The sequence below is a fragment of the Papio anubis genome, chromosome 20 (assembly GCF_008728515.1).
Source record: "Papio anubis isolate 15944 chromosome 20, Panubis1.0, whole genome shotgun sequence".
Classification (NCBI taxonomy): Eukaryota; Metazoa; Chordata; class Mammalia; order Primates; family Cercopithecidae; genus Papio; species Papio anubis.
In genome coordinates, this window is record NC_044995.1 from 35,249,583 (window position 1) to 35,261,472 (window position 11,890).

The 11,890-nt window shown below is 56.9% G+C and overlaps 2 protein-coding genes across 5 annotated transcripts in view; one reads left to right on the top strand and one right to left on the bottom strand.

Annotated features, from left to right (window-relative positions):
* The window catches only part of CPAMD8 (C3 and PZP like alpha-2-macroglobulin domain containing 8), a 118,237-nt gene extending 116,433 nt beyond the window's left edge, over positions 1 to 1,804 (top strand). For 3 of the 4 annotated variants that reach the window (XR_004180354.1, XM_021930849.2, XM_031659786.1), the window contains one exon: positions 316 to 1,802. Coding sequence is in view for 3 of the 4 variants with exons in the window: in XM_021930849.2 (XP_021786541.2) it covers positions 316 to 337 (22 nt within the window). In the remaining variant the exon portion in view is untranslated. Of the gene's footprint in view, positions 1 to 315 lie in introns of all 4 variants that reach the window. The other variant, XM_031659787.1, reaches the window with a different exon arrangement.
* Positions 1,805 to 2,715: 911 nt separating this feature from the next.
* On the bottom strand, positions 2,716 to 6,154 carry F2RL3 (F2R like thrombin or trypsin receptor 3). The gene is made up of 2 exons (XM_003915118.3): positions 5,452 to 6,154; positions 2,716 to 5,177 (listed from the first exon to the last, which is right to left on the bottom strand). Exons 1-2 carry the CDS (start codon positions 5,558 to 5,560, stop codon positions 4,129 to 4,131), a joined length of 1,158 nt encoding a protein of 385 aa, XP_003915167.3. The 5' UTR covers positions 5,561 to 6,154; the 3' UTR covers positions 2,716 to 4,128.
* Between the last annotated feature and the right edge of the window lie 5,736 nt (positions 6,155 to 11,890).

Genomic DNA, 11,890 nt, shown 5'->3' on the forward strand with positions numbered 1-11,890 from the left:
CTGGAGTTTTGCATTGCTGGGTGGTGTTCTATGGGTAACTTTTTGATTTGGTTGGTGGTCTGACACCAGCTGTTACCCTCTTACCGCACGTGAACACCCGGAGCCCATCACTGTAGTCCACCGGGGCAAGGAGGCAGAGTTGTGCAGTGCCAGGCCTGGGCCATGTATCCCCCTCCTAGTTGGGGTTCTGCCATCTAAATGAGGAGGTGGCAACCAGCCTGAGCGCTGTGGAGGTGGGTTTAGGAAATGGGTGTGGGGTCCCATCCCAAAGTCCTGGCAGTCTCATAGGAATCTTTCTCCTTCTCTCCTGGCCAGTCAGAGCGGCTTCTCTTCCTAATGGCTGCCCTGCTCAGAGCAGGACGACACCATCTGGCTGCATCTTGTCCCTATCCGCCTGTGACTCTGCCTGGTGGGTGGGCAGACCTCGGCCCAGGTGACACCTGCCTCTAAATGAACCCAAGGAGCAGAATGGCAGAGATCTGCCCGTCCCTAGGATGGGACTCGGGGCCCAGGTGTGGGCTCAGCAGTCACCGGAGTGGTGCAGGGGGCACAGCTGGAGGTCCCTTGGGAGACCCCCCGACTTACTAGCTACAGCTGGAACTCCAAGCACCCCAATCCCCCAGCCTTGGAGCTGGGCATCATTTTCCTGGGGCCACGGCGGCTCCCACAGCCTGACATTCTGTTCGCGGGAGAAGAAACGTTCCCAGAAAGCACTTGTGTGGCCAAAAGCTTCTTTCTGAGCAAACACAGTGTGGACTAAATTAGCAAAACATCCAACCTATGGGCAGCTTCAAAACGGAACAGGCCGCCTTTCTCTGAAACACAAAGCCCTGGCCTCCCTTTGGGGCACCCAGGACCCCGAATTGCCCTAAGACTGTCCCAGCTCTCGAACCCTCTGCCTTCGCCCCAGGGGACCTCGGGCTCACATCACAAGGCCCTGCGGGGAAGCAGGTGACTCTCAGCAAATGCACTTTCAGCTTCCGGCTGCCCGGGCTGGGTGACCCCGGTGCTTCCTCACTGTGAGTTCCTGATGTCCCCGTGCCCAGAGGACCAGCCCACTCCCAGGGCCCCCAGGTCCAGAACCTTCCTGCCTTGGGGGGCCCTACCAGCTGCCTGCCACCAGCACCAGCAGACTTTGATTCCCTTTTGTGACCCCTGGCACCTGCTTATGTCTGCATTTGCCCATCTTCTCCGGGGTGGTATTTATTTCAGCCAACACCTCTCAGCCCTGATCTCTGCCAGCACGGAGGCCCCTCGCTGCCTGAGAGATCAAGGTCTGAGGCTGCCCTGGCCTGTGAGTTCCCCACCCCTGGATCCCATCACCCTACAAAGGGACAGGCCCCTTGACTCCTTGACCCGAGGCCCGGTGCCCACTTGCTGTAGAGGATGCTGTAAGAAAAAACCTCATCTCCAGGGTCATGGCCAGGCCTTGGCCTCCTGCAGTCAGCGGGAGGACAGAGCACAGCACCCAGAGCGCCAGCCCGTTCCACAGATGGGGCCAGACCCCGGCCCCTCAGAGACGTAGTGGCCGGGTGGTGGGGGCCCACGGGCCAGGGCTCCTGAGCCCCCATGTCTTCATCTACAGCCCAGCCTTTCAGAGTGGTGGGGAGGAGGGTTTATGGATGTCAAACACCTGCACCCTGATATAATCCTACAACCACATGGAGTTGTAGGACCACAGCTTGGTCCTGGGGACCGCTCATACCCACACACCCAGCTTGTGCCTGTGGTTAACAACTCAGAAAACTCTAGTAAATGGTCACTCCAGGATATTGACACGAATACACATCACTGATCTTACATATTCTGGGTTGCACGTGAACTTTGTGTGTGTGCGTGTGTGTGTGTGTGTGCGTGCGCATGTGTGTGTCCCAGGCACCTGACACCCCCAGCCCAGGGCAGCCCAAAGCTGGACTGATCAGAGACGTAGACCCAATGAGGAGCCCAACAGTGGCCCCCCCCACCCTCTGCCTTGCCCCTGTAGTTCATGCCCCAGTGGTCTTTGAAACTGCCCCGTGCCACTCCGTGGAGTGAGCAGCGGTGTCTGTGTGTGTGTGTGTGTGCACCAGGTGCTGAGGCGTCTCCCCTTCCCCACACACCAGCTGTGTCCTCTGTAGACCCTGGTATGGCCCCTTGTGGCCTGTCCCGTGCAAGGCTTACAGCCGGCTGCCAACATCCTGGCAGAGGGGAGTTCAAGGTCTGCCGTACCCAAACCCCCCAGCACACACTGTCCACCCCCACCCCCATTGTCCCACCTTGTCCCTGGTGACATTGACAGAAAGTGAAAAGAAGGATCAGCCTGCAGGTGGGAGGAGGAAAAGCGAGGGTCCCCAGCAGCCAGGGGACAGCAGGAGTCTGAGCCATGCTAGCGATGGGTTTTGGGGAGCAGAGTTGGGGGTGCTATTCTGGTTGCTGAAGAGAAATCCCAAAGCCAGAAGCTGGTGGGCACGAGAATGGCCAACCAGGCTCTGGGCCTGGTGGGGCCCCAGCATTGGGCACTGGGGATGGGGTGCCCTGAGCCTCCTGGGCAGGAACTTGCAGTGAGTCTCCGGGGAACGCAGCCCCAGCCCCAGCCCCATCTCAGACACCAGCGTGTCGTGGGCTGCATCCAGTGTAGAAAGCCGAGCCAGAGAGGCTGCCAAGGCCCAGGAAGCAGCGTTTGATCCTGTTTCAGTTTCCTGGGCTGCCCTGACAAAGCACCACGCACCAGGCAGCTTAAAACAACGGGAGTTTATTATCTCACAGTTCTGCAGGCCAGAGTCCAAGGTCAAGGTGGCGCAGGGCTGGTTCCCTCCGGAGGCTGTGAGGGAGAGCCCGTCCCAGGCCTGTCTCATGGCTGCTGGTGGCTGCTGGCTGCACTTGGCGTCTTGGCATCCCTTAGTTTGTGTCCATCCGCACCACTCCCATCTCTGCCTCTGTCGCCACATGGCTTTCTTCTCTGTATGTCTCTGTGTCCTCTCCTCTTCTTTTTTTTTTTTTTGGTGGGGGGGGCGGTGGGGGGGCGGACAGAGTCCCTCTTTTCCCAGGCTGGAGTGCAGTGGCACCATCTCAGCTGACCACAACCTCTGCCTCCCAGCTTTAAGTGATTCTTCTGCCTCAGCCTCCCCAGTAGCTGGGACTACAGGTGCCCACCACAACGCCTGGCTAATTTTTGTATTTTTGGTAGAGATGGGGTTTCACCGTGTTGGCCAGGCTGGTCTTGAACTCCTGGCCTCAGGTGATCTGCCCAACTCGGCCTCCCAAAGTGCTGGGATTGCAGGTGTGAGCCACTGCACCCAGCTGTCTCTCATCTTCTTTTTTTAATTTTAGTTTGTTTATTTTTGAGACAAGGTCTTGCTCTGTTGCCCAGGCTGGAGTGCAGTGGTACAATCATAGCTGACAGCGACCACAACCTCCCAGGCTCAAGTGATCCTCCCGCCTGTGACTCTTGAGTGGCTGGGACTATAGGCGCGTGCCGCAATGCCTGGTTCGTTTTAAAAAAAAATTTTTTTTTTTGTAGAGTTGGGATCCCTCTGTGTTGCCCAGGCTGGTCCCAAACTCCTGGCCTCAAGCAGTCCTCCCATCTTGGCCTCCCAGAATGCTGAGATTATAGGCGTGAGGCACCACACCTGGCCATCTCTTTTCGTCTTTTAAAAATTAAATTAAATTGATTAATTAATTTAGAGACAGTGTCTCACTCTGTCACGCAGGTTGGAGTCCAGTGGTGCATTCTCGGCTCACTACAACCTCTGCCTCCCGGGTTCAAGTGATCCTCCTGCCTCAGCCTCCTGAGTAGCTAGGATTACAGGCACCCGCCACCATGCCCAGCTAATTTTCGTATTTTTGGTAGAGAGAGAGTTTTACCATGTTGCTCAGGCTGGTGTTGAACCGCTGGGCTCAAGTGATCCATCCGCCTTGGCCCCCAAAGTGCTGGGATTTCAGGCATGAGCCACCAGGCCTGGCTTCTCCTTATCTTATGAGGACACCGCCCACACTGGATGTAAGGCCCACCCTTCTCCAAAGTGACCTCCACTAGTGACAGTTGTAATGACCCTATTTCCAAATAAAGTCACATTCTGAGGTCCCGAGAAGGACATGAAGTAGGGGAAGGGACTCTGTTCGACCCAGTACGGCCTTCCCCACTTTGCGTCACCGGAGCAAAGAGGAGTGGGTGCCCATGCCCTGGCTGCCCCCTTCCGCAGAGGCCTTGGAGGCCACGGTGTCTCCCGGCGACCGTCGGAAGAGCCCCGCCCGCACCTTGTCCCTGAACTCGGCCGACACGTAGTAGTAGACGAAGGGATCCACGCAGCTGTTGAGGGTACTCAGTGCCAGGCTAGGCACGTAGGTGCCGTAGAGGTTGCCCCAGGCGCTGGGGCTCGGGTCCGAATAATGCAGCAGCAGCAGCAGGTTGCTGGGCACGAAGAAGGCCACGGCGGAGGCCAGCACCACCGCGGTCAGCCTCAGCGCGTGGCCATAGCGCCGGCCGCTGGCCGCCAGCGTGCGCAGGGTGGCCCCGTAGCACAGCAGCATGGCCAGCAGGGGCAGGAAACAGCCCAGCAGCGCCAGGCAGGTGAAGGCCGGTTGCCAGTGGGAGGCCTGTGCGTCCAGGGGCAGCGCATCATGGCAGAGCACGCGATCAGAGCGCGCCAGCCTGAAGGTCTGCCGCTGCAGTGTCAGGGGCAGGGCCAGGGCGGCTGCCATGAGCCAGGCAGCCATGCAGAGTCCAAGGGCCAGGCGCCGGCCACGCAGGGTGCGGGCCCGCAGCGGGTGCACCAGGGCCAGGTAGCGGTCCAGGCTGATAGCAGCCAGCAGCAGCACCGAGCCATACATGTGGCCGTAGAGTGCGGCTGTGGCCAGGCGGCAGGCGGCCTCCCCGAAGGGCCAGCGCTGGCCACGCAGGTGGTAGGCGACCCGCGGGGGCAGCGCCAGGGCCAGCAGGAGGTCAGCGGCCGCCAGGTTCATCAGCAGCATGGTGGAGGGCAGCCGAGGTGCCCGCGTGGCCAGTACCCACAGGGCCAGCCCGTTGGCCGGCAGCCCCACCGCCAGGACCAGCCCATAGAGGGCGGGCACCAGCCTGGTAGGCACCCAGCCCAGAAGCAGCGCCCGTGAGCTGTCCGGGAGCTCTAGGATGTCACTGTCATTAGCACAGACTTGGCCTGGGTAGCCGCGGGGGGCCGGCAGGATTGAGGGCGTGCTGTCTGTGGGAGAGAGGGGACGTTGGTCAGCCCCCGCCTCGGCGGGTGACAAGAAGCAGCAGGGAGGGAGGTGCTCAGAGCCTGGGATCTGCCCTGGTGGGAAACAGCTAGACATGACACTCAAGGGAATAGCCCAGCCCTGTGGGGTCAGGGACGGGATGCAGAGTGGGCTGAGCTGAAGCCCCAACTTCCCAGCCTTCCCCCTCCCCAGCTCCGGGCCCCCAACTCCATCACTTGTGTAAGCCCATCTCTGTACCCCAAGGCCAGAACCACTCACCATCGCCGCCTCCGGTGCTCCCACCCTCGTCATAGACGCTGGGGGTCTGGGTGCCGCCAGACAGGATGAACTCCAGCACCAGGGGCCACAGGAGGAGTCGCCCCCACATGACTGCACTCAGGCTGCTTGGGGCTGTGGCCTCAGGCTTCCTGCTTTGCCGGACCTTGAGCCCTAGCTTCTGGAGCCTGGGCGGATGAGCAGATCATGCCAGGGGAGATAAACCGGGAAGGCTGCCCCTGCCCCCGCAGCCTCACCAGGGCCGCTCGCCAGCCAGCCCGTGGGAGGACTGGAGTGTGGGTTATGGAGGCCGGGGTGCCCCAGCTCGCTGTGTCCAGCCGTGGCGCCTCCCGGGCACCCAGGTGCCAGGCTAGCAAGATACAAAAGGGGTCCCAGCTGCAGCCAGCACCCCCAGTCCCTGGCCAGCCCAGGAAGCATCTGTGACTCAAGTGGCCACTTCCTACCAGCTGGTCACATCTGCAGCCACTGTTCTCATGACAGCCCTGTCCTCATCCCAATCCCCACGCCCATCAAGGGCTCTGGGCCATTCCTGAAGTCACGCCCCCACTTCCTACCTCTGGTGAGCAGGATAAGAAGAGCCCTGCTAGGCAGGGCACAGTGGCTCACGCCTATAATCCCAGCGCTTTGGGAGGCCAAGGCAGGCAAATCACCTGAGGTTGGGAGTTTGAGACCGGCCTGACCAACATGGAGAAACCCCGTCTCTACTAAAAATGCAAAATTAGCCGGGCCTGGTGGCGCATGCCTGTAATCCCAGCTACTCTGGAGGCTGAGGCAGGAGAATTGCTTGAAGTAGGGAGACGGAGGTTGTGGTGAGCCAAGACCGTGCCATTACACTCCAGCCTGGGCAACAAGAGTGAAACTCCGTCTCAAAAAAAAAAAAAAAAAAAAAAAGGCCCTGTCCTGCTTCCCTGGGTCAGAGGTCAGAGGTCACAGCAGGTGAGCCACACACCTTCCCTGGGTCAGAGGTCAGAGGTTACAGCAGGCGAGCCACATACCCTGAAGTTCCCGCCGTTCTTGGCAGGTGCTGTCCCCAGCATGGCTGTCTCCCCTACAGCTGCCCGTGTGCTCCCTGGGCAAGAGCGAAGCAAGGCACTCATACAGCGGTGCCTTGTGAGTGTGTGGTCAGCCGAGGATAGCTGAAGCGCTCTCGAGGTTCAGCCAGAGTCCCTGACGCTGGGCTTGTGCTGCTCTGGGGTTGTGAGGGGACCCTTGCTATTGCCCTCTGGGAGGTGCCCATCCTTGGTTTTTTTTTTTTTTTTTTTTTGACGAGTCTCGCTCTGTTACCCAGGCTAGAGTGGAGTGGCAGACTCTTGGCTCACTGTAACCTCCACCTCGTGGGTTCAAGCAATTCTCCCACCTCAGCCTCCTGAGTAGCGGGGACTACAGGCATCTGCCACCAAGCCCAGCTAATTTTTGTATTTTTATTAGAGACGGGGTTTCGCCATGTTGGCCAGGCTGGTCTCGAACTCCTGACCTCAGGTGATCTGTCCACCTCGGCCTCCCAAAGTGCTGAGATGACAAGCATGGGCCACTGGGCCCGGCCCCATCCTTGTTTTTTTGTTCTTTTTCTTTTTTTTTTTTTTGATGAGTCTCACTCTGTCGCCCAGGTTAGAGTGCAGTGGCTCGATCTAGGCTCACTGCAAACTGTGCCTCCTGGGTTCAAGCGATGCTCCTGCCTCAGCCTCCCATGTAGCTGGGACTACAGGCGCGTACCACCACGCCCGGCTAATTTTTGTATTTTTAGTAGAGATGGGGTTTCACCGTGTTGGCCAGGTTAGTCTCGAACTCCTGACCTCAGGCATTCCACCTGCCTCGGCCTCCCAGTGTTGGAATTACAGGCATGAGCCACTGTACCTGGCCCCAGCCTTTGTTCTTGAAGCACCTCTGCTCCTGTCCTGGCCCACCACAGCCTGGGGCCCCAGGTGCAGTGACAGGGGACCCTGAGTGAGGTGGTCAGGTTGGAGGGTCCCTGAGCCGGCCTCCAGGGGGGCCTCCCTCCTCTAACTCCAGCACATCCCCACTCCTGGGCACCATCAGATGGGGGCTCATCGTGCAGATGAAGAAACTGAAGCTCAGGGGGTACCCCTGCCCTCTCCTGCACAAGGCCCCTCAATGTCCCTCCCTGCCTCAGAGAGGCCTCAACCTGTCGTGCCCTGGGGGAGTCCAGTATGGGTGGTTCTGGCCCCAGTGTGCTCAGGGCTGGGCTACAGGGGATGGGGGACAGGGGTTGGAGGGGTCTGGGAGCAGGAGGGCCTAGTTGAGGGCCAGGGTTGGGGAAGATAAAAGGAACTAGGGATTGGGGAGGGAGGGGTCCAATGTGGCCGTTTCCTGCCTGGGGAAGCCCTAATCTCATCATGCACTTGAGCACTTGGGGACCAGCCAGGAAGTGACTGAGCAGAGTCCTGGACAGAGTCAATGCCCAGCTCCAGGAGGAGACACCGAAGCCCAGAGAAAGTCTAGCCGGGACAGGGTCTCAGAGACCTTGCTCCTGTTTCTGGGCAGTTTCCACAGCCACCGATGACAAAATCAGCTTCACGTCAATGACTTGGGGAAAGAGGTGTCTGAGGACACCTTCCACACGCGGGAAACCCACGCCTAGGCTCCTCCCTCCATCGTCTTCCCTGTGAGCAGAGTGGGAAGCTGTATAGGGAGGCTGGACACACCGGTAGTTCGGCGATGCTGGGGCAGGGTGGTTTGGAGATGATGCATCAAAATAGTGATGCATGGCCGGGTGCAATGGCTCACGCCTGTAATCCTAGCAGTTTGGGAGGCCGAGGTGGGCGGATCACGAGGTCAAGAGATCGAGACCATCCTGGCCAACATGGTGAAAACCTGTTTCTACTAAAAATACAAAAATTAGCCAGGCATGGTGGCCGAGCGCCCTATGATCCCTGTAGCTCCTCAGGGAGGATCAGATCAGATCGTCAGGCACAGTGGCTCACACCTGTAATTCCAGCATTTGGGAGGCCGAGGCGGGAGGATCACCTGAGGTCAGGAGTTCGAGACCAGCCTGACCAACATGGAGAAACCTCATCTCTAGTAAATATACAAAATTAGACAGGTGTGGCATATGCCTGTAATCCCAGCTACTCGGGAGGCTGAGGCAGGAGAATCACTTGAACATGGGAGGCGGAGGTTGCAGTGAGCCGAGAGTGCGCCACTGCACTCCAGCCTGGGCTACGAGAGTGAACCTCTGTCTCAAAAAAAAAAAAAAGTAAGCACATGCCCTTAGACTCCAGGGTTCCATATCTGGGAATTTCTGCCAGACACACGCACAGGAAGACGTCCTTGGGAGGATATCCACACAGCAGTGCAGAGCAGGGAGGTGCCCGCCAACAGCCCCATCCCGGGAACAACACGGTGGCAAGCACGGGCTGTCGGGGGAACCCCAGCAAGCAAAGGTGACGATGACATTGCCCCGTCAGGCACAAGCTGTACTGGGACGGCCCAGGTACTTCCCAGAGGATGCTGGGCACGACAGCTTTGGAGAAGAGGAAACCATGTGTCTGTCTTGTACTGTTGGAATTTTCTGTACACTGTGTTACTTTCCATAAAACTTTTTTTTTTTTTTTTAAGATGGAGTCTCGATCTGTCGCCCAGGCTGCAGTGCAATGGTGCAATCTCAGCGCACTGCAACCTCTGCTTCCTGGATTTGAGCAATTCTCCTGCCTCAGCCTCCCCAGCAGCTGGGATTACAGGCGTCTGCCACTATGCCTGGCTAATCTTTTTGTATTTTTAGTAGAGACGGGGTTTCATCATGTTGGCCAGGCTGGTCTCGAATTCCTGACCTCAGGTGATCCACCTGCCTCAGCCTCCCGAAGTGCTAGGATCCTGGGCATGACCTACGCCACAATAAAATTTATTTATTTATTTATTTATTTATTTATTTATTTAGAGATGGAGGTTCCCTCTTGTTGCCTTGCCCAGGCTAGTGCAATGGTGCTATTTTTGGCTCACTGTAGCCCTGCTTCCCTGGATTCAAGCGGTCTCCCTCCTTCAGCCTCCCGAGCAGCTGGGATTACAGGTGCCCCACCATGCCGGCTGATTTTTTGCATTTTTTAGTGAAAGCGGGGTTTCATCATGTTGGCCAGGCGGGCAGGTTTGGGCATCCTGACCTCAGGTGATCCACCATCTCAGCCTCCCGAGGGTGCTGCTGGGATTACAGGCCACTGCACCTGGCCAAAACTTATTTTCTTTGAAAGGGTGAACCAGGCTGGCGTGGTGGCTCAAGCCTGTAATCAACACTTTGGGAGGCCAGTAGTGAACATGAGGTCAGGAGGTGAGAGTGAAACCCCATCTCTACTAAAAATACAAAAAAAAGAATTAGCGGGCATGGTGGTGAGCCTGTAGTCCCAGCTACTTGGGAGGCTGAGGCAAGAGAATGGTAAACCGGAGGCGGGCTTGCAGTGAGCGAGATTAGCCACTGCACTCCAACCCTGGGCTGACAGAGGGAGACTCAAGTCTCAAAAGAAAAGAAAACAAAACAAAACAAAAAGGCAGATAGCAAGGCCAGCACAGTGGCTCCGCATGGCTGGTCCCGGTGCTTTTGGGAGGCCGAGGTAGAAGGATTGCTTGAGTTCAGGAGTTCAAGACCGGCCTGGGCAACATAGTGAAACTTTGTCAAAATCAAACAATGAGTTCGGAAGATCGCTTGAACCCAGGAGGTCGAGGCTGCAGTGAGCTGTGATTGCACCACTGCACTCCCACCAGGGAGGACAGAGTGAAACTCTGAAAAAAAAAAAGGGCAGCCTTAGAAAGTAAGGGAATTCTGACATATGCTACATTGTGGATGAACCTTGAGGACATTATGCTGAGTGATATAAGCCAGTGACAGAAAGACAAATGCTGAGTCATTCCACTCATGGGAGGTCCCTGGAGTGGTCACCTCCATAGAGACAGGAAGTAGAATGGTGGGGTGCCAGGGGCTGGGGGAGGGGTATTAGGAGTGAGTGCTTAAAGCCACAGTATTTCAGTTTTGCAAGATGAAAGAGTTCTGGGCTGGGTGAGGTGGCTCATGCCTGTAATCCCTGCACTTTGGGAGGCCAAGGCAGGTGGATCACTTGAGGTCAGGGGTTCGAGATCAGCCTAGGCAACAAAGTGAGACCCCCCCCCCATCTCTACGAAAAATACAAAATTTAGCCGAGTGTGGTGGTATACACCTGTGGTCCCTGCTTCTCAGGAGGCTGAGGTTCAAGGATCGCTTGAGCCTGGGAGGCAGAGGTTGCAGCAAGCAGAGACTGCGCCACTGCCCTCTAGCCTCGGTGACAGAGCAAGACTGTGTCTCCAAGAAAAAAAGAGTTCTGAAGATAGATGGTGACAATGTGAATGTACTTACTGCCACTGAACTGAACACTTAAAAATCATTAAGATAAATATGGTATTATGTGTATCATAATTCAAATAACTTTTTTTTTTTTTTTTTGGAGACAGAGGCTCGCTCTGTTGCTCAGGCTAGAGTGCAGTGACATGGTCTCAGCTCACTGCAACCTCCACCTCCAGGGTTCAAGCGATTCTCCTGCCTCAGTCTCCCGAGTAGCTGGGATTACAGGTGCGTGCCACCACACCCGGCTAATTTTTGTATTTGTAGTAGAGATGGGGTTTCACCACCTCGTACTTCTGGCCTCAAGTGATCCGCCTGCCTCGGCCTCCCAAAGTGCTGGGATTACAGGTGTAAACCACTGTACCTGGCCCTTTAAATAACTTTTTTAAATGGGGAAAAAATGGCAAACAGGCGCAAGTCAGTGGCGTGTCCTGGATTTCGTTGTCCTCCAACCCCTCAGGTTCCCAGAAGCTCCTGGTTGTAGCCTCCACTGTCTCCTGCCTTCACTGCCCCCAGCAAAAGGTCGGGGTCAGGGAACAAGTTAGAAGCCACATAGGCAGGCTGGGTGCGGTGGCTCATGCCTGTAATCCCAGCACTTTGGGAGGCCGAGACAGGCGGATCACCTGAGGTCGGGAGTTCAAGACCAGCCTGACCAATTTGATGAAACCCTGTCTCTACTAAAAATACAAAAATTAGTGGGGCGTGCTGGTGCGTGCCTGTAATCCCAGCTACTCAGGGAGCTGAGACAGGAGAATCGCTTGAACCCAGGAAGTGGAGGTTGCAGTGAGTTGAGATCGCACTATTACACTCTGCCTGGGAAACAAGAGTGAAACTCCGTCTCAAAAAAAAAAAAAAAAAGAAGCCACATGGGCACCAGCAAACATGGTGCCACCTCCTCTCATTCCCTGGCTGGGCAGGGATATTAACCCAGTTGAATGGCCTGAGAGGCAGGTGCCGTGATCCTGTCTCACCAGGACTGACAGTCACTCCCAGGGTCACACAGGCAGCCATGGTGGAAGCAGTGCTTGGGGTCCAGCCTGTCCAACCCCTGGATTCCCAGCGCTTCCTCTCTGGGGCCCCAAATCAGAGTTTGTTTGCTCC

Coding starts and splice junctions, on each gene's coding strand:
- F2RL3 (XM_003915118.3), bottom strand. CDS start 5,560: ATGTGGGGGCGACTCCTCCTGTGGCCCCTGGTGCTGGAGTTCATCCTG. Junction 5,178..5,451: donor GAGCACCGGAGGCGGCGATG/GTGAGTGGTTCT, acceptor TCTCTCCCACAG/ACAGCACGCCCTCAATCCTG.